General features: G+C 39.8%; 1 protein-coding gene across 2 annotated transcripts in view; it reads left to right on the top strand.

Moving 5' to 3' along the window:
• The window catches only part of VWA8 (von Willebrand factor A domain containing 8), a 407,445-nt gene that overhangs the window by 152,355 nt on the left and 232,672 nt on the right, over positions 1 to 22,418 (top strand). For both annotated transcript variants that reach the window (XM_008260014.5, XM_051850641.3), the window contains 4 exons: positions 1,701 to 1,814; positions 14,093 to 14,261; positions 16,751 to 16,828; positions 21,558 to 21,673. In XM_008260014.5, the coding sequence (XP_008258236.3) occupies positions 1,701 to 1,814; positions 14,093 to 14,261; positions 16,751 to 16,828; positions 21,558 to 21,673 (477 nt within the window). The remainder of the gene's footprint in view (positions 1 to 1,700; positions 1,815 to 14,092; positions 14,262 to 16,750; positions 16,829 to 21,557; positions 21,674 to 22,418) is intronic.

Genomic DNA, 22,418 nt, shown 5'->3' with positions numbered 1-22,418 from the left:
TTCCCCGGTTCTCAACCCTAGAATTACCTTGTGTTCTGAGAACTTCAAAATACTGACGCTTGGACTCCATCATCAGGAATTCTGATGCAGTTGGTCCAACCTGAGGTCTGACCATTGATATTTTTAAGTACTTCCCAGAAGACTCTAACGTACAGTCAAGATTGAGAACAACTATATCAAGCATGTATTTTAAACTCATATGAGGTGTTTAATTTTGCAGCAACACTTTGAGGCTGGTATTATTGCCTTAATTTTATAAAAGGCAAATGTTTAGAGAGATGGAATATTTCTCTTCTCTCCCTACTCATCACTTCAGACATAGACCTGTGCTTGAAGCCACCTGTAAGTCTGATATTGCACCGCTCATACCCCTAACCTTTACCTAATAGAGTCTCCTCTTTTCTCAGTGCCTACAGAATGGAGATTGTGGGTCACAACTCTATCATGGGCATCAGGAAACTTAGTGGTTAATATAAGATGTAGAACTGTGCTTCTTTTTTATTTATTTGTTTTTGACAGGCAGAGTGGACAGTGAGAGAGAGAGAGACAGAGAGAAAGGTCTTCCTTTTCCGTTGGTTCACCTCCCAATGGCCGCTGCGGCCGGCGTACTGCGGCCGGTGCACCGCGCTGATCCAAAGCCAGGAGCCAGGTGCCTCTCCCAGTCTCCCAAGCAGGTGCAGGGCCCAAGGATTTGGGCCATCCTCCACTGCACTCCCAGGCCACAGCAGAGAGCTGGCCTGGAAGAGGAGCATCCGGGACAGAATCCAGCGCTCCGACCGGGACTAGAACCCTGGGGTGCCAGCGCCACAGGCGGAGGATTAGCCTATTTAGCCATGGTGCCAGCCTGAACAGTGCTTTTTTAAAGACAAAATTATTTATTTATTTGAGAGGCAGAGTTACAGACAGAGAGGTAGAGACAGAGAAAGAGGTCTTCCATCCATTGGTTCACTCCCCAAATGGCCGCAATGGCCGGAGCTGAGCCAATTCAAAGCCAGGAATCAGGAGCTTCCTCCAGGTTTCCCATGTCAGTGCAGGGGTCCAAGCACTTGGGCCATCTTCTGCTTTCCCAGGCCATTAACAGAGAGCTGGATTGGAAGAGGTGTAACTAGGACTTGAACCAGTGCCCACACAGGATGCTGACATCACAGACCGTGCCACAGCACCAGCCTCTAGAGCAGTGCTTGTCAGCCAGTGCAGCATTGAAGACAATGCCGTTTGTGGTTTGATTAGATCACCATCTGTGTTGGAATGTGCAATAGCAATGTAGTTATTTCATTATGGAGATTTTTTATATTTTAGGTCTATAATTCTAAAGATAGAAATATTTTGATAATCTCATCACTTAAAGAGTTACATTTGACTCAAGGGAGTGTGTGCCAAACTGGCTTGTCATCAGTACTCATGTGCCTCTCATGGTTATCCAGAGACACTCATTCAGATGTTTCTTTTCCTCTCCTTCTTCCTGCTCCCTATCCATATTTAGCATTCATGGCTTCTTCCCTCCATTGAATAATCCAGTGGTTTTTCTGAGTGTAACAGGAATGAGCAACTTGAAATTTTGAAATATTTATCTAAGAAATTTTTAGACTTGATTGCCAGAAATAACAGACAAAATTAGTACGTTGACTGATTCTGCCTCTAATGATGTCAGTGTTTGAAGCTGATCGATCCTGTTGCCTGACTTTCTCTTATTTGATTAGGTTAATCCATGATCGAGAGCTAAGCCTCTATGATGGCTCGAGGCTGCTGAGAGAAGACAGGTATAAGCGTTTAAAAGAGGAGCTACAAATGTCAGATGAGCAGTTACAGATGAGGTAATTTGGGGGTACATTGTTCTTTTTGTTAAGTTAAAATTAATATTGTTCATTATTTTCTAAGTTAGTATCAACCTAGAATCACTGAAGAGCTCAATCATTTGGTGTCCTGCACATGCTAATAGTGTCCTTCTTTCTTAAAACTTGCTGCTCAAGGTGTGCTCTGTGTCCTTAGCCTAAGTAATTGTTTCAACCTTTTATGAAAACATGGTGGTAAGAAGGCAGTCCCTCCTCTGTTGCTACTACCCATCCAATTTTGGCCTCATACTTTGGCTTCACTCAGCAAAACAATAGCTGGACCCACAATTAATGATGTCTGCCTTCCTAAGTAGTCATCAGTTGTTCCTGGGGTATGCCACCTGATGCAGGATAAAGCATTCTGGCTGATTTAAGCATTCCTTCCAGAGATGGTACAACCAAATGCAATGTGTGATACTTGATGGGATCCTGGAGCAGAGAACAAAATGAAACCAGCTACAGAAAACAATTAGAAAAGTTTTAAAATGGGCTATATATGAAGGAGCTTCAAAAACTTTGTAGAAATGAAATTAGAAGATAATCAGCATTTTCCATCAACTTTGTGTCAGTCCCTTGTATATTGCATGCTGTTGTTGAACTAGTATTAATTTTCTGATGTATCTTAATGGTATTGTGGTTATAAAGGAGAATATTTCTATTCTTAGGAGATGCTTATATAGTAACAGGATAAAATTTAAATAAAAATATTTTCAAATGATTCAGGGGAAAAATATGGGTATGTGTGCATGTAAACACATACCACACAGAGAGGAGGAGAGATGGATCAAGCAAGAGTGAGAAGGCAAATATGGTAAAATCTTCATCACTGACAAAATCTACGTGGAGGAAATATGGGTGTTTGTATTTTATTCTTTTAAATTGTCTATGCATTTGAAAAAATTCAACATAAAAAGTTCAAAAGAAAATTACTTCCTTCAGCTGTACCTTGTCCTTTCCCTCAGAGGAAGTTTGGCGCATGTGAGTGGTTTTCAGCTTATTACAGTTCCGTGGATATTTTCACATAATTTCAAGTTGCTATATTGAGGCTCCTTGTTACCTAATCTGACCTTATTTAATTGAGATTTCTCTCCCCAAAGGGCTCGCTACCATATTTAAAACATGAAGATTCTACAAAGATAATTAGACATATTTATTATTGTATGTAAGTTCCAGCAAACTTTTGTTTTAAGATTCTTTTTCTTAGAAGGGGAAATGCTAAAGTTCCCATTAGCACTGTATAAGTTATTAAAAAATTCACTTATTACTTATCTGCTTATGAATCTGAAGTGTACATTATCAAATTTTTCTACCTCAGTTTGGTTTGATAGAGTTCTTAGAGGAGCAAAGTTATAAAGATCTCTCTCATTTTCTACCTTAAGTTTATAAAATTTAGCTGTTATACATTATTTGTGAATCACCAGAGAAAAAAAGAATATAGTTTCTTTTCTTTTTTTAAAATTAATTTATTTGAGAGGTAGAGTTTCAGACAGAGAGGGAGACACAGATGTAAAGGTCTTCCATCTGCTTGTTCACTCTCCAAGGGCCTCAAGGGCTGGAGCTGAGCCGATCTGAAGCCAGGAGCCAGGAGCTTCTTCTGGCTCTCCCCTATGGGTGACGGGGTCCAAGCACTTGGGCCATCCTCTACTGGTTTCCCAGGCCATAGCAGAGAGTAGGATCGGAAGTGGAGCAGCTGGAACTCTCTGCAGATGGAGGATTAGCCCACTATGCCACAAGTGCCAGCCCCAAGAGTCTATATTTTCATAGATGCATCAAGTCAATTGGGCGCTAGCTCACAGCAATCCTGCCTGGCAGTTTCCTTTAGGATATCAGGAATATTGGACTTGTTGCCAAATATCTAGGAAGTGATAATCCTTTTCTGTAAAAATACCCACGTTCTCCCTCATTGACATTAGTAGTTTACAAATGAAAACATTTTTAGGAACAGAGCAGCCATGAGATCATGTTCAGGGTGTGGCTCAGCATGGTTAGTGGTGCTTCTCAGTTTCCCTCACACCTCCCTCACAACTGATTTGGGTCTCCCTCATGCGTAAAAACCGAGCTTGACTCTATCTTCAGAGGTCTGTATGAGAAGGTTGAGAGAGGTCATAGCAAGCTTGCTTCCTTCATTTATCTTTAAAATTTTTGTTTCCATTTTTATCAATATTAGACATACATGAAATTTGAGCCAGTTTTCCATAGCATTTTTTTTATTTTTTTTTTAACTTTTATTTAATGAATATAAATTTCCAAAGTACCACTTATGGATTACAATGGCTTCCCCCCCATACCGTCCCTCCCACCCACAACCCTCCCCTTTCCCACTCCCTCTCCCCTTCCATTCACATCAAGATTCATTTTCGATTATCTTAATATACAGAAGATCAGCTTAGTATACATTAAGTAAGGATTTCAACAGTTTGCTCCCACACAGAAACATAAAGTGAAAAATAATAGATGATTTTTTTAAATGATGATAAAATCAGATCAGACCTATTGTCATGTTTAATCCCAGTGAGAGTCAAGTTGGGAGTTGATAATTTCTTTTTTTTTTTTTTTTACAGAAGATCAGTTTAGTATGCATTAAGTAAAGATTTCAACAGTTTGCACCCCCATAGAAACACAAAGTGAAATATATTGTTTGAGTACTCATTATAGCATTAAATCTCAATGTACAGCACATTAAGGACAGAGATCCTACATGAGGAGTAAGTACACAGGGACTCCTGTTGTTGACTTTACCAATTGACACTCCTGTCTATGGCATCAGTAATCTCCCTATGCTCCAGTCATGAGTTTCCAAGGCTATGGAAGCCCTCTGAGTTCTCCGATTCTTATCTTGTTTAGACAAGGTCATAGTCAAAGTGGAGGTTCTCTCCTCCCTTCAGAGAAAGGTACCTCCTTCTTTGAAGACCTGTTCTTTCCACTGGGATCTCACTCACAGAGATCTTTTTGCCGGAGTGTCTTGGCTTTCCATGCCTGAAATACTCTCATGGGCTTTTCAGCCAGATCTGAATGCCTTTAGGGCTGATTATGAGGCCAGAGTGCTATTTAGGACATCTGCCATTCTATGAGTCTGCTGAGTATCTCGCTTCCCATGTTGGATCACTCTCCCCTTTATTTATTCTATCGGTTAGTGTTAGCAGGTACTAGACTTGTTTATGTGCTCCCTTTGACTCTTAGTCCTTTCATTATTATCAATTGTGAACTGAAATTGTTCACTTGGAATAGTGAGATGGCATTGGTACATGCCACCTTGATGGGATTGAATTGGAATCCCCTGTTATGTTTCTAACTCTACCATTTGGGGCAAGTCAGCTTGAGCATGTCCCAAATTATACATCTCTTCCCTCTCTTATTCCCACTCTTATGTTTAACAGGGATCACATTTCAGTTAAATTTCAACACTTAAGATTAACTGTGTGATAATTACAGAATTAAACCAGTCATATTAAGTAGAACAGACAAAAAAAAATACTAAGAGGGATAATGTATTAAGTTCATTAACAGTCAGGGCTATGCTGATCAAGTCACCGTTTCTCATAGTGTCCATTTCACTTCAGGAGGTTTCCTTTTTGGTGTTCAGTCAGTTGTCACCGATCAGGGAGAACATATGGTATTTGTCCCTTTGGGACTGGCTTACTTCACTCAGCATGATGTGTTCCAGATTCCTCCATTTTGTTGCAAATGACTGGATTTTGTTGTTTCTTACTCATAGCATTTTATGAAAATATACCCTTTCCCTGTTACTGGTTCCATGACAGTCTCGCCTTCCCTACTTCTCATCCCAAAGAGGTGAGACATTCTCAACTGTTCCTTTTACTGTTTACCTGTACATCACTAAAGAACATGCTGTCATTACTATTTATTGATTTATTTTTCAACTTTAAGAATTTTCTATTGATTTCTTACATGAAAAATTAAGGCTTAGCTGTTTCACCTCCTCTCTTCTTACCACACACACATACTTCCATCTTGCATTCTTCTTAAAGAGTTACATAATAATTTTGCTCAGAACTTTATCCAGTGTTTTCATTGTTATGTTAGCACGAAGACTATATACATAGCCATGCCATTTAATCTGCCGTATATCTTGTTTTTCTTTTTTTTTGACAGGCAGAGTGGACAGTGAGAGAGAGAGACAGAGAGAAAGGTCTTCCTTTGCTGTTGGTTCACCTCCCAATGGCCGGCACAGCCGGCGCACCGCGCTGATCCGATGGCAGGAGCCAGGTACTTCTCCTGGTCTCCCATGGGGTGCAGGGCCCAAGTACTTGAGCCATCCTCCACTGCACTCCCAGGCCAAAGCAGAGAGCTGGCCTGGAAGAGGGGCAACCGGGACAGAATCCGGCGCCCCGACCAGGTCTAGAATCCGGTGTGCCGGCGCCGCAAGGCGGAGGATTAGCCTAGTGAGCCACGGCGCCGGCCTTGTTTTTCTTTTTTTTTTTATTTTTTATTTTTTTTATTTTTTATTTTTTTGACAGGCAGAGTGGATAGTGAGAGAGACAGACAGAGTAAGGTCTTCCTTTGCCGTTGGTTCACCCTCCAATGGCCGCCGCTGCAGCCGGCGCACCGCGCTGATCCGAAGGCAGGAGCCAGGATCCAGGTGCTTTTCCTGGTCTCCCATGGGGTGCAGGGCCCAAGCACCTGGGCCATCCTCCACTGCACTCCCTGGCCATAGCAGAGAGCTGGCCTGGAAGAGGGGCAACCGGGACAGAATCCGGCGCCCCGACCGGGACTAGAACCCGGTGTGCCGGCGCCGCAAGGTGGAGGATTAGCCTAGTGAGCCACGGCGCCGGCCCGGCCTTGTTTTTCTTAAAGTTAACAATTACCTACACTTGAAGAGAGATAGTATGAATAATAATTAAAATACAGTTAGAGTAGTGGTCTGTACAACAATGCTATGGGAACACTAAAGAGGAAGTGGCTCTATTTGATATATATATCACTTTTCCATCCCAGACACTGTCCCTGTTTTCTAAATCTCCTCTGTGTTCTGACAACCTCTAATCTGAACTTGTTCTTCATACTTGTAGTTCCTACATCACCTTAGATCTCTCTCCATGTCCACTTTTCTGGTTTTCTTGGTCTCTCTTCACCTTGTTGAACCTCCCAGGCTGAACTTCTTCTTCTTCTTCTTTTTTTTTTCCCTCCTTCATGTTCTGTGAATTTACTGGGCCTTAATTAGCTTTTCAGAGGTAAGATGTTTTTGGACAATGATTCTCCTGTCTTTTCTGAAACATTTTCACCAGTTAAAAGTCAAATTCTCTCTTTCCTTCTCAGTCTCCTCCTTTTGACCTGATCAACACTGTTATGATTATAAGCAGTTTTCCCCTCTATTTTGTTGTTAAACATAGTCATGTTACAGAATCTGCTTCATCCTGATGGTTTGGATTGTTGGGAAAAGGGAAAATGTCTTAATTTTGCAACCATCTTTTGTATTTCTGGAATAAATGTGTTCTCTTTTTGGGCTATAAAATGTTTGTTTACAGTGTTTCCTTAAGGGTTGTGTTTATTGGCTACCAGCTTAACTAAATAGACATAGTACAGGAAATTTGTATAGAGTGAGGAAATCAATTTATTTCTTGAGTTGTTCCTGTAAGTCATATAATCCATATCCAGCATGGAGTGATCCTATGCGCAGTCTGTGTCTAATATGTCACTTCTGCCATTCATGTTTGAACTACAGATAAGAAACTCTTGACCCAAATCATCTAATCTTTCACTTCTATACTTAATCACAGAACTAGAGTTCAGCAAGTTGACCTTTATGATTGTATTTACATAAACTCAGGTTTATTTAATTTATTGTTATGAACACTTTGGTTACATAGTGGGACATTTTAAAATAGAGAAAAGATCAAAGATAAATGACAGAGAAAGATTTTTTTAAGGGGGAAAGATTTTGTAGGGTTGTGTACTGGCAGGGGGTAGAAAATAAGATGGAACTGCCTAGCAGAAAGAACAGCTTCCGTAATCTTACTTGAATAAATAAGCCTCCTACCTCCATGGGATCAGGATTCCAAAACCAATTTCCTCTAGTATATAGAGTAATACCACCTAAATGTTGACTTTAAAACTTTTCTTCCAACTCCAGTGATTGGATGATGTTGTTGAACTTGGATATCATAAAGGTAATGCATGAAATTAGTCACTCTCTGGGCTCTCAGAATAGTTCCCAGACCTATAGTCTGATATATGGGTAGAACTGATTTGGAGAGTACAAATGGTGGTTATTGATGGTTAACATTACTTCATTCTTTTCTTCAGGTTAAATGTTTATTGAGTTCCAAGCCCGAGATGACATAGTCACTGTCTTCTGTGATACATGTGCAAATAAATAACTACAGTGCAGTTTTGAATGTCAGTTAGAGTTCTATACAAAATTCGTGGGGAGTATAGAAGAGGAAGTGACTAGTATCTGCCTTGAGAGGTGGGGAGAGGCTTCAGAATATTGTTCAGGTTGGTAGCTCCCAGTGTTTTCTCCTTAGCCTTTTCTTCTCCTTAGGCAGCTTCAGTCTCCCTGTGTCTTCACCTGTAATTGATAGGCTGAGTATTAATTAGAGGCTCTTTTCAATTTAGTTTTCTGTCCTAAGTGCCATGTGACTACGAGATGTCATCTGTTAGGTGTCCCAGGGGATTCTGAGTTAATTTCTATAGACTACTATTCTTTTTGAACTCCTAAACTTAGTGAATGGAACCAGTTTTCCATACAAGTAGGCTAGAAGTTTAATCCATAAATTTGATCACATCACTATTTAAATCCTTCTTTGGCTTCCATTGCCTGCAGTGTTTGGTAATATCTATGCATACTTGCCAGCATCATCTTTCATGTCTCAGAATAAGCCTAGCGAACTTCTATTCCTTCAAGAGTCGCTTCCTCTGTGATGAAGCCTTCTCAAACATTCCTCTAGCCCTTTCCAAGGCCAAGGAAGACTTAAACTGTCAGACTTTAAATCCAGTTTGGTAAATTTAGACTTGAGGTTCTACTGTCAGAGAGAAACCATTTTCATATTTGTGACTAGCAGGATTTTTTGTTAATAATAATGAAAAAATTCAAATTGTTGAAAGAGAAAATTCATCAGTACTGTCATGCATTGTTTCACAACAGGGGTCTGTTCTGAAAAATGGATTATAGATGATAGCCTTGTTGTATGGACATCATAGCAAATACTGACACAAGCTGAGACAGCTATAGCATCTGGCAGTGCAGTCTTTTGGGAGCACCATTGTATAGGAAGTTTGTAGTTGACTGAAATGTTGCTATGCAGTACACTACTCTCTCACACCTTCAAAGGAAGCTGAGCCTCAGGAAATAACTGGAACTTGGCACTTTTGTTGTCAAGACTTTGTGTCTTGTTTTTGTATTTTGGCACATTGTAGACTACCTAGTAAATGTTTTTGAATGTGAGACTATTCACTTGGGGTACTCAGATAAAGGTAATTTTATTCATCCAGTTTTAGGTAATTTACTGAGTAGCAGAATTTCCTTTTAGGAACCGTCAATTAGGAATTCTTTGATACCTTTTAAAGACAAGTCTGACAAGCATAGGATCTCATAATTAACGGCTGCTAACAATGGGCCAATAACCCTTTAAACTGTAACGTGACACTCATTTCAACAATTACATTTGACCCCTTTGCCAACCTTCATCTTATACTAGGTCCTCACCAAAATCATATAAGTTGTTTAATTCAGAATGTACTGAAGGCTGTCACATTCTTTGTAGGTAATCATATGGCTAATATGCCCAAGGAAATAGCTTAAGAAAAATTAGAGACCTTCCTTCTCTTGTTGCAAGACATTAGGGGTACCATGGACGTGGTGGTTAGAAAAAGCATAATGACCACACACCCCAGATATCATACTTGCATTTGTAGGAGGAAGTAAGTACCAAAATAGAAATGCTTCCTTTGATGAGAAAAACTTATTTTGCAGAAAAGAGTACAAATACTATAGGCTGCTAAATGTGTTCCTTCCTGCTGTTGTCCAAAGCATAGATGAGAGGGTGACAGTTTCTGTGAGTTATTAACAATTTATTATACCAAGAAAAAATTCTGGTTATCTAATGAAAGCAATAAAGATTAGTTGCTCTTAGATATGCTCTAATATTTTTACATTTTAATTGAATATTCTATTTTTACTGGTTGCTAATGAACAGTGAGAACAATTTGCAGTGAGTCTTCAGTGGTCAGTGGTGAGCCATAACTGGACTTCTGAGCACAATCCTTGGTCAGTTAGATTTTCTGGGCTCTTTTATGTTCACCACATTTGAAGACAGTTAAGATCTAAGCATTGTCTCCTGCTCACTCAAAAATCTCAGCTAGCAAATCACGCCATGCCACTTTTTACCAAAATTAAGATAGATCTAGGTTTTTACATTCAAATCTTTGTGTTTCATTCCCAAAATAAAAAGGCTTAAGGAAATTTTGATCTTGAAAATAATATTGAACATTTCCATGGTCAAGGAATGGTTTTAAACCTTGTACCTGTGAGGGGTGCAATTATTTATTACTATATGAGTTAATTTTAAAAGTTTGTAGAAAAATGGAAGCAGAAGATATTTATTTTGATGCAAAAATGTTTGAAATCCAAGCATACTTTTCCCATGAACTTTTTGAATACCTCTCATGTATGGATTTCAAAAAAATTTGCATCAAAATGAACTTATTTTTCATTCTATTTCCCATGAACTATTGAAGCACCTTCAAGTGTGCTGGGTTCTTCCTTTTGATGGAGAAAGTGTACCTCCTCTCACAAATTCACAGGTTTTCCTCTCACAGGAATTCAATCCACATCTTCCAGAAAGATGCCAGGGGCCCAACTACTAGAGCCATCCCCACTGCCTCCCTGGGTGTACGTTAGCAGGAAGCTGGAACTGGAAAGAGAGTTGGGACAGGAACCCAGGCATTCTGTTGGGGATGTGGGCATGCCAACCTGTGTCTTAACCACTAGATCAAATTCCCACCCCTATATCATTCTTTTCATGTTCCTTAATATGAAAATTCAGCAAAATGTCCCAAATAACTTCCTGTAAAGGACTTAGTTTGCCAAAGTCTTGCTTTGTTTTATTGTAGATTTTGTTGAGATATAGTTGACATATAATAAACTGAATATTTAAAGGGACCAGCTGTATACCATGAATCTATCACCACAGTAGAGATAATGAGTATATCTGTAACACCCAAAGTATCCTCAGGCTTCTTTGGAATCTCTCCCTCATGCTCCTTCTCTCCCTCCTCTCCTAACCCCAGGTATCTGTTTCTGGTTACTCTAGTATCTTCTGTTTTCTTTCTTTCTGTCTGTCTGTCTGTCTGTCTGTTTTGACAGTTAGAGTTATAGACAGTGAGAGAGAGACAGAGAGGTCTTCCTTCCGTTGGTTCACTCCCCAAATGGCCATTATGGCCGGTGCTGCGCCGATCCGAAGCCAGGAGCCAGGTGCTTCTTCCTGGTTTCCAATGTGGGTGCAGCGGCCCAAGCACTTGGGCCATCCTCCATTGCCTTCCTGGGCCACAGCAGAGAGCTGGACTGGAAGAGGAGCAACCAGGACCAGACCCGGCGCCCATATGGGATGCTGGCACCGCAGGCGGAGGGTTAACCAAGTGAGCCACTGGCGCTGGCCCCGTATCTTCTGTTTTCTAGCCAGCAGGTGCATCCTGAGAGATCCACACATTAGTCAACTGTGGGCTTATCCTGCAAGGCCTGAGCATTGTGGGATGGGTGAGGCTAGGCACTCTTCCACAAGAAGCACTGGAGACAAGTGTTGGTGAACATATCTGCTTTATTAATGACCAAGCGCACCTTCTAAAGGGCAGCCAGAGGGGCTGTAGCTAATTCAGGGCAACACTAATTCTATAGGATAGAGCTGATATTGTCACTGCTATACTTCTCCAATCAGCTTGAAGGTCACATAGGCTATGGTAGCTTTCCTGATGGGCCTGGGCCACACCCTGAAGCAGTTTACCTGTGGCAGAAGGTGGGGGTGGGGTTAACGTGCCTAGGGCTCCTGCCGCCTGCCAGCAGTCAGGCTAACCTTCTGCATGGGCTAGGCAGGCAGTCTCCCAGCCTGGTGTAGGATCACCCACTGTCACCCTCAGTGTGTACTCTCTTCCACCACCACCTCCCCCCAGTTTCTTTCACATAGCTTATTTTAGGATCATCCATGTGGTTTTAGGTATCAATAGTTCTTTTTTTTTATTATTGAGGAAACATTATTCTTTCCAAACAATTTGACCACAGATAATATTATATTAACCTTGATATTTTCATTTTAAAAGCATTTTTGCTTTTTTATATCTTTAATCTTTATAAAATAATATCTGTTTACCTGAAATTAACTCATATATTCCCTTCGTTGTTTTGTTGTTGTTAAATTCTAGTAAAATTAAACCTAATCCTAATTTTAGATTCTAATAGCACTTGTTTCCTAATTTCTAATTCTGTATCACTTTTCCAGCCTTTGTGGTACTTACCGGCTTATCACATCTCCCTAATGTACACAGCAGATTATCTGCTCTCTTACTTCTAAACTTGGGGAACCAAGAGGATCAGGAAATGACTTTCCATATGACTTATTTGTATGTAAGGAAGTCTTTGGAGAGTACCTAACAAACAAAAAGGGCCTTGTCATCCTGTTTTTCAGTGGTGTGGTGGCTGTTTTTACAGTTTGTGTACACTTTTCTGCCCAACACATTACTTATCTCAAAACTGCTGCCTTCAGATTTGGCCAATGCAAGTCACAGACAATATAAGGGATCATTAAAATGTTCATGAAAAATTCACATTATGAAAAACTGTGTGTGAATTTCAAAATAGATTTGCACTACAATAAACTTAACTTTTTTATGTAAGTACTCTTGTATATGTTCCAGGCAATGTCCATTTCTTTATTTAAGTTCAAACCACCCAGCCTGCTGTCATTTTTAGTGACTCTTCTTCTGGTCCTAATTTTACAGGCCAGCTGTGGCCTCTGACTAAACTGGACTTGCCCCTCTGGCTTGTCTGATGGATTTTGGCTTTGCTTACTTCCTTGATGTTGTATCCTTCACTATCATAAATGAGAAACTACTTCTACAGCTTCAATCAAATGCGACCATGTCAAACTCCCTCTCTCTTGGTCTCTTCTTGTGTCTGAACCAGGAGAAAGGGATCAGGGACTCAGTGGACTGCCTGTTGTTTTGATGGGACTTTCTCTCACTTGGACACTCCAGAGTGCTCATCCACACATGTCCTACATGCTGGTATTTTAGCTACCTAAACCCTTTGGCTTCTGTTATGATAGTTAAGGGGAAATGCTGGTCATATTCCTGTATTTCTGTGTTTCTGGAAACCTTGACAAGTGTTTGACTTTCATTCTTTCTTTCTCTTAGCAAGAATTATGTTATCCTCTGTTGGGTCTCTTAATAGAACTGAAAAACAAAATCTGACAGAATCACTCACATGATTACATCATGAGAAGAGGGTTCTAGCCCCCTTTCAGAACTACCTCAAGACATTTCAAAAGCCTAGAGAAGTCTTATCTTATTCCTCTGTGTGTCCTAGCATGTTTACATGCTTCCTCAGATTTCCTAGCAGATTTCTAGAAGAATCACTTAAAAAATCATAACATTTGCTGTAAAAGTGACAAGCAAATGAATTATATAAAGGTTCAGTTTTCTTTGTCTTTTTAAGACTTGAGTATTATTTTTGCCAATGTAAACCTTAAATTTAACTGCTTTTTCTGCTTAAGTTTCTGTTTTTTATGCTTCTTCTTCTTCTTCTTCTTCTTTTTTTTTTTTTTTTTTTAAGGCTAGCATTGTGGCACAGTAGATTAAGCCACTGCCTGGGATGCTCTGCCTTCTGTCAGGGGAGCCAGGACTCAAACCAGTACTCTTGACCATTCTATGATTGACATAGTTAGGCTCCTTGCAAGACAGAAAATTTGAGGGGCTTTTAAATAAATAAAGAGGATTATATAATGAATACAAACTGGGTGAAATTTTATTTCAAGGGACTATGAAAAAAATTATTATAGGCTTGAAGACATATCAAAGCAGTGATTTGTTTCTCAGCTGGAGTTTCATAAGTGGATATTGTACAACATTTATTAGCAGAAGATGATTATTTTGTTTGTCTTAATCTTAGGTTCTTAGAATATCCTAATTATTTTTTTCAAAACTCTTTCTTTGGATAATAGCTTTGACGTTGTTAACAGAATGGTAAGCCACCCTGACCTAATTTCTAGTGTGAAAGGTTATGTTTTGTGATTTTTTTTTTTTCCTTTTAGATCCATTTTCCCTATCCACCCCAGCTTCAGAATCATTGCCATGGCAGAGCCCCCTGTTATTGGAAGTGCAACACAGCAATGGCTGGGACCAGAATTGTTAACCATGTTCTTTTTCCATTACATGAAGCCACTTGTCAAAAGTGAAGAAATGCAAGTGGTGAAGGAAATGGTAAGAGCAAAGGCTGCTCCAGCCTCGTGTCAGCAGCTGTTTTCCTTTTTCAAGGTGCTCTGAAACATTCTAGAGCAGAGTTGGACATGTCTAGCTTTTCCTCCCACATTTACTTCCACATCTCCTCATATAATGGTGTGGGTCCTGATTCTCAAACTTAACATTTTGGAGAATCATCCAGAGGCCTTGGTGGAAAGCCATTTGATGATTCTGTGTCTATAGTGTTTGAGTCAGTAGATCTGGGAAGGTTACATGAGAATATGCATTTCTAGCAGGTCTCAGGTGATGACGATGCTGTTGGTCTGGGTACCACACTATGAAAACCACAGATGTACACGGTCCTTTCCTCTTTCCTCAGAGAGAAACACTTTTGGAGTTCCTTTTCCTTTTACATTTAGTCAAAAGTAACTATTTTAAGTTACTACTGTAAATGGAGGCCAGATATATTATCAGGTATTAGATTTGATAGAAAATACTAAGTAGTCCTGGTATCTCAGGATTGTAATGTATCCTATACTTACCTGAGTCACCATCCAGTGCTTCCTGTGTGTGTGTGTGTGTGTGTGTGTGTGTGTAATTCGTTCTTTCCATGTCTGCCTTAACCAAGCATTATGTTAGCACTTGGAAATTCTAGAACTGCACTGTTCAATGTAGCAACACTCACCACATTAAGCAAAGTTGTTTTAATTCAGTGTCCCAATCACATTGCAAGTGCTTAATAGCTGCATGGGGGACTTCTGACTACTGTGATAGACAGCATCATTAAAGAACATTTACTGTTCATAGAAAGTTCTGGAACTGTTCTAGTCACTAATAATAAATGTTTTACACAAATGCCTCATTTCTATTGAGATAACATAAGGAACTGGTTAATTTTATGTGGGCATGGTTATGGTAATGGTATCGGCTTTAGAGTTCAATGACTTGACTGTGAATATCAATCCACTCCTGATTAGCTTCCAGATCTTGAGCAAATTATTCAGTCAGAACTTCTTCATCTTAAGATGAAGGTGATTGTACATCACATTATTGATTTAAAGAATAAGTTAAAGCATATGTGGAATCGAACTTAGAATTAAAAAAAATTCCTCTAGTTCCTTAAAGGACTCTGAAATGGTCACATTACACCAATTGTTGTTTTAATATTTCCTTCTGAGATTTTAAAATCAAACCTTTCAATTTGTTATTGCTTAAACAAAAATTGCTTATAGTTTAATTAAGTCAAATATTTAATAACATAAAGATTTTTTATTTCAAGTCGGTCATGTATGTTATTTGTCAAACTGCCCATGGAAATCACTGATGTATTGGTCATGGCCCTCCAGGCTGCATTTTAATAGTCCTTGGAAAAACTGACACTTTGAGCATGTGTTTTTTACCCCAGGGTGCCTTATGTCACAGAGTAGATATATGTTGATGATTAAATAAAATAGGAGGGGCCAGTGCTGTGGCTCACTTCGTTAATCCTCCGCCTGTGGCGCCGGCATCCCATATGGGTGCCAGTTCTAGTCCCAGTTGCTCCTCTTCCAGTCCAGCTCTCTGCTATGGCCTGAGAGGGCAGTGGAGGATGGCCCAAGTGCTTAGGCCCCTGCACCGGCATGGGAGACCAGGAGAAAGCACCTGGCTCCTGGCTTTGGATCTGCGTAGCTCTGGCTGTAGCAGCCATTTGGGGGGTGAACCAATGGTAGGAAGACCTTTCTCTCTGTCTCTCTCCCTCTCACTGTCTAACTCTAGCTGTCAAAAAAATAAATAAAATTTTAATAATTTTAAAAATTTAAATTTCCACTTAATAAAATAGGAAATTGCCCAAATTAGAGCTTAAAACAATCATACTAGGCCAAAAAATTAAATAAATAAAACAAAAAAATCCCTAAGAAAATAAAATTTTTAAGGGTATGCTATCTGCCAGTTTTATTAAAAAATTCTTTTGTTTATCTATTTAAGAGACAGAATGAACTCCCATTCACATGTTCACTCCTCAAATGTTCACACACTGGAAACTCAATCTGGGTCTCCCACACAGGGGTCTAGGACCCTACTACTTGAGTCATCATCCGCTGTCCCCCAACCCCTGACCACCACAATTTCCCCTCCCCCTGCTCTCTACCGCCACCGTGGTGCATATAAACAGGAAGCTGGAATAGAGAGCTGAGGTAGGACTTAAACTCAGGACTCAGATGTGGGATGTGGTTGATTTACCCATGGAGCCAAGCACCTGCCTCCATAGGCCAGTTTGTAAGAGACTCCTCTCAGTTTTATCCTAGTGATTGAATTGTGAATGGAGTAGAGGCTTATTTTTAATGCCTGATTTTTAAAGAGAAAGCAACTTCTTGAAAAGTTGAATAAGCAACTATATCCATGTGTTAAATATATAACTAATAATTAGGGAGTTTCTAAATAAGTAATTCAAATGTGATTTGTGAAGTACTCAATTGATCAGATGTCCCAATTTATTCATTCTCTTTTTCCTCATTTCTCTCATAATATAGGTTCCAAACACACCTCAGGAAGCATTGGACAAGTTGTTGTCATTTACGCACAAACTCAGGGAAACACAGGATCCAACGGTATGTCTGGGCTTTTCCCATAGCATTCTCTATTGTTGATATGCTGATGCTTTATTTTCTTAGAATTCAATGATGTCAAGTCTATTTTTTAAGCTGTTATTTTTATCACTTACGCTTTGCGCCACACATATGTTTTACTTTGATTTCAGTGGTTTTTAACATTTCTTCCAGCTGCTCATGGCTTATGTCGCAGAAAACAACTTTTCGTTCCAGAGCAGTACTCCATGTTCATGGGAACCTGTTCCCCCTGGATCATCTGCTGAGCAGTGTTATCTGTTTCTATGGCTTCAAGGACCACTTAATAAGTTAATGGCCTGCTTTGTTATCTTCAGCTTCTGACTTCTCTTTTCTGATTGATCAGTATTTCCATTCCAGAATGGCATGGTGGAAAGGTACAGGGCTGTCAGTGTCTAACCCTGTAACTCTTGGTGTTAATTGTAAAATGGGAACCAGATCCCTCATGAGAAGGTCACAATGCTAAACCATGAAAATGTAGGTAAAGAATTCTGTCCTTAGTAGCTGCTTAATGTTAGTTTTGCTTTTCTTCACTTTTCAACTTGATGCTTTGAGATCATTATGAATTCAACAGATCTTATACAACAAAAATGTCTTTGTCCCTTAAGTCTATTTCTGTTCCTGATTTAATTTCCTGACTTTGTTAAAAATCTATCTACCATATTGCCTAAGTTAGGAAACCTTGGCATCTCTGTTAATTTCTTGCTTTCCTGCTGTCTTCACTTAATCTGAAAGCAGATTCTGTCAGTTTAGCATCTTGATGTCTCATCTGTTCTCTTGTCTATAGGCAGTAGTTGTCCTAGTATCAGATTTCATAATCTTTCTCCTGAAGTAACATTATTTCCTCTTTACTGCTGTCTTCATCAAGTGACCCTCTATTAGTTTCCCATGACTGTTGTCACAAATTATAAAATCATACACTTATGGCTTAAATGTTGGTTAGGTTCCTCTCTGTGGAAGAAGAGGTAAATGCTGAGCATCTCTATTTAGCCATCTTGAAATCCCTACCCAATGATATTATAAAGGAGCTGACAAATCCCTATTGTGTACTGATGACGTAGCTGTCACAAAGTCTTAGTACAATGCTTTGGTTATGTGATTCTGATGCAGGTGTCAGCAAACCTGCACTGTCATGATGCATACAATTATGTACCGTACCTAATACAAGATAGTAAAAAACAACTACGCTACTGATTTATGTATTTAGTATACTTATTATTTTAAAATGTATGTCTATTTACTAAAAAAAAACTTTATTATAAAACTATATGCCATGTTTTACCAGCAGCAGCCTCATACATTGGTTACTTATGACATCTCTTGATTGCATAATTGTCTCTTGTGCTAAGTTTAATCTTGTGTTATTTTGTTCATCACTGTCCTGGGAACTTAAATACCATACAGCCTAGGTATGTAATAAGCTATATTCTCTAGATTTGGCCACAACAACCAGAACTGCGCCAATCCAAAGCCAGGAGCCAGGAGCTTCTTCTGAGTCTCCCACATGGTTGCAGGGGCCCCAGCACTTGGGCCATCTACTGCTTTCAGAGGCACATTAGCAGGGAGCTGGATAGGAAGTGGAACAGCCAGCACTCGAACTCACGCCCATATAGGATGCCAGTGCCAAAGGCAGCAGGTTTACATGCTACACTACATGCTTTCCCCAGAACTTTTGAAATTTTTAAGCTGAAGTGCTAGCTCTCTTACATTGTATAACCATGGTAAGCAAAGGAATGTGCCTGGCAAGATAAAATTGCAGTTAGAAATTTGATATTATAGACATTAAATCCATTAGGAATTTTTAAATTAAAGTATACTCTCAATTTTTAAAAGAGTGGGCCGACACTGTGGCGCAGTGGGTTAAAGCTCTGGCCTGAAGCGCCAGCATCCCATATGGGTGCTGGTTTGAGTCCCGGCTACTCCTCTTCCAGTCCAGCTCTCTGCTATGGCCTGGGAAAGCAGAAGAAGATGGCCCAAGTCCTTGGGACCTTGGACCTGTGTGGAAGACTCAGAAGAAGCTCCTGGCTCCTGGCTTCAGATCGGCACAGCTCCAGCCGTTGCAGCCATCTGGGGAGTGAACCAGCGGATGGAAGAACTCTCTTTGTGTCTCTACCTTTCTCTGTAGCTCTTTCAAATAGATAAAATAAATCTTTAAAAAAAGAGAGAGAACATGAGAGAAAGGGTCACCACTGGCTGAACATTAAGTATAGTTATGATTTTTTGGATATTAGACATTGTTACAAAACATTTGGTGCTATCAGTTGAGAGAACTGGTGTTCTTTATGAGAAAGCCTTAGTTGCTGGAGTGAAATGGGAAGCCAGAGTTCAGTGTCAGGCTTAGAATGAGACTAGAATGTGATTCCCACCAAGTTACCTTGTTTGAATAAGACTCTGGACATGAGTATGTTCTACTGGGGTGATTTGTCAAACATTTTCCATGATTAAAATAGGGATTTTTCGGCCGGCGCCGCGGCTCACTAGGCTAATCCTCCGCCTAGCGGCGCCGGCACACCGGGTTCTAGTCCCGGTTGGGGCGCCGGATTCTGTCCCGGTTGCCCCTCTTCCAGGCCAGCCCTCTGCTGTGGCCAGGGAGTGCAGTGGAGGATGGCCCAGGTGCTTGGGCCCTGCACCCCATGGGAGACCAGGAAAAGCACCTGGCTCCTGGCTCCTGCCATCGGATCAGCGCGGTGCGCCAGCCGCAGTGCGCTGGCCGCGGCGGCCATTGGAGGGTGAACCAACGAGAAAGGAAGACCTTTCTCTCTGTCTCTCTCTCTCTCACTGTCCACTCTGCCTGTCAAAAAATAAAAATAAAAAATAAATAAATAAAAAATAAAAAAAATAAAAAATAAAAAAATAGGGATTTTTCGTGGCCTTAGGCATTATGGAAATTTCTGAGTCTTATTTAATTTCTGATACTTTTAGTCATATTAGCAGAATCTTTTTTAATTTTAAATTTTGATTGATTTTTAACAGATTCAGTATAGTTTATAGATAAAATTCAAAGAGTATAATGAATTTCCCTCCTTCCCTCTCACTTTCTCTTTTTAGTTTTTGAAATAACATATTTTAAATATATATTATAGTAAAAAGACTTAATGCATCACCAGATAAGAAGTTTAACAAGTAAAAAGCAAAAAGACCCTAATTTAGTGGGAATATAGGCAACAGCTATAAATAATAATTGAATGGAAAAAGTACCATTTCACTCATACACAGTAAGTTTTAAAATAATCAGAGATCATTAAAACGTAGTATTACATCTTTCTCAACCATTGGTTTGACAATGGTATAAAACAAAATTTTACAAAACTTGTGTTTGCAGCAATACTGGTGCACACATCTGTTGCATTCTTTCTCTCCAACCTTGTTGTCAGACTTTATTGTAGGACTTCAATATCCCCAACAAATAATTATTAAGTGTGTACTATACCTTGAGTTGTAAAGTAGCATCTCTGTTAGTGGAATTTGGGGAAGTGTTAAGGAAACAAAGTGAAATTACTCTGTCAGTAGAGGAAGGGTTCCAAATAACATGCTTCTACTCAGGTGATGAGCTGGTGAACAGCTCTGTAGTCAGCAATCTAAGTTGTCCACATTTTTCATTTTTTCTTTTAAAGATTTACTTTATTTATTTGAAAGGCAGAGTTAGAGAGAGAGGGAGATCAAGAGAGAGAGGGGTCTTCGTCTGCTGGTTTACTCCCCAAGTGGCTGCAATGGCTAGGGCTGGGCCAAGCAGAAGCCAGGAGCTTCTTCTGGATCTCCCACGTGGGTGCAAGGACCTAAACACTTGGGCCATCCTCTGCTGCTTTCCTAGGCACAGTAGCATTGAGCTGGATTGGAAATGGAGCAGCCAGGACTCCAACCAGAACCATATGGGATGCCGGCATTGCAGGCAGCAGCTTAACCCACTATGCCACAACACTGGCCTCTATCCACATCTTTCTTTCTCTATTTCAAACTGTAGATTTTCTTAAAACTCTAAGCATTTTCAAGATATTAGCAGATTGGTTTGGGGAAGGCAGAGGGAAATAAATTAAAAGTAGTCAGTAGTACAATAGGGCCATTTGTGGGTCAGGTGTAACCTGCACTATATAGCATCCTTTCTCCATGGAACCTACCCCTAGCCAGCATGTGTGTATAAAACTTGGCACAGTTAAGTTACTTTAGAGGTGAGAATTTAATCAGCTGATTAAGGTAACAGTTAAAATGCCAACCTCCCGCATCAGAGTCCATGTGTTCAATATCTGCTTCTGGCTCTTGTCTCCACCTCCTGCCAGTGCAGAACCCAGGAAGTGGTGGTGCTGGCTGAAGTGGTTGCATCCCTACAACCCATGCAAGAGGCCTGAACTGAGTTCCTTGTGACCTGCTTTGGCCTCAAGTCATTGTGGGCATTTGTGGGGGGGGGGCAGTGGATGAGTGTTGTTCACTCTCTGTCTCAGTCTGTCTCTTGTTCCTTTTCTGTCTCTCTAATACATATTTTTTAAAATATTGAATTGAAAAATACTTTCAATGTGGTTTTTAGAAAGCTCATCTTCAAGGACATTTTAAATGGAAATTGGATTCTGTTTATTTTTATTTGTAATTCATTAGCAGCGCACACTTAATTTAAGTTTGGCCTTGTCCTTCAGGAATAATGGATCCTGCCAGGAAGCCCAGCTAGAGGGACTTTTAGCAAGTTGAAACAAGACTCTAACAGGATGTCTTTGTCTGGTCATAGGCACAATCATTGGCAGCGTCTCTTTCCACAAGACAGCTGTTGCGGATTGCTCGGCGGCTGTCACAGTATCCTAATGAAAATCTTCATGGTGCAGTTACTAAAGCCTGCCTTTCCAGGTAATCGTGTTTTCCTTTTTTACTGAATTCTAATTGTATTTATAGTTTATATTCACAGATCTGCATAATGTATTGATCTACTTTACTATACTTCTGTTTCAATGTTGCTCTCAGTTATTCAAACTTATGTAGTATAGTATATATTATCTTGTTAAGGCATAACAGTTTTAACAGGCATTTTGTAGATGGGGAAACTGAGTCGCGTGCTTGCTCAAGCCACACAGGAGTGACTAGTGTACTTGGGACTGCTGGAAGGCTGGGTCACCTGTCTTCTGCGTTGAGCTCCTAAGCATTATACTTCTCACTGCCTGAATTTGCATTGGAACTTCCCATACTTAGTAGTACTGCTACCTTGTCAAAGTTCAACAAAACTAACATTTTCTACTCTTAGACTGATAGTTCATATAACACTAGCTTACAGAATTTTTTATAGAATCACATTCATATGAAACTAATTTGAACAAAAAGATTGTTAATAAGAAAAAAAGAAGGACAATCCCCATCAGTCCCAGAGGTTTCTTTTAGAGTGTATTCATATAATCTAATAGTTATTTTTATGGTAGTTGTGCTTGTTGTCCATTCATTCCTTAAAAAAGAATTTTAAAAGAATGTGTTTTCAGTTTAGGAGAATCTAAAAATTGCCTTCGTTAACTTTTCAATGAAATAGACAATTTTCCTATAGTTTAATCTTCTTGAGTTAAAGCTTGAATTCCGTCTAGCTAAGATGCTAAGATGATCTTCCCTA

Source organism: Oryctolagus cuniculus, chromosome 9 (genome assembly GCF_051225735.1).
Source record: "Oryctolagus cuniculus isolate XC-2025 breed Fujian yellow rabbit chromosome 9, ASM5122573v1, whole genome shotgun sequence".
NCBI lineage: Eukaryota > Metazoa > Chordata > Mammalia > Lagomorpha > Leporidae > Oryctolagus > Oryctolagus cuniculus.
This window is presented reverse-complemented; position numbering and strand designations above follow the sequence as displayed.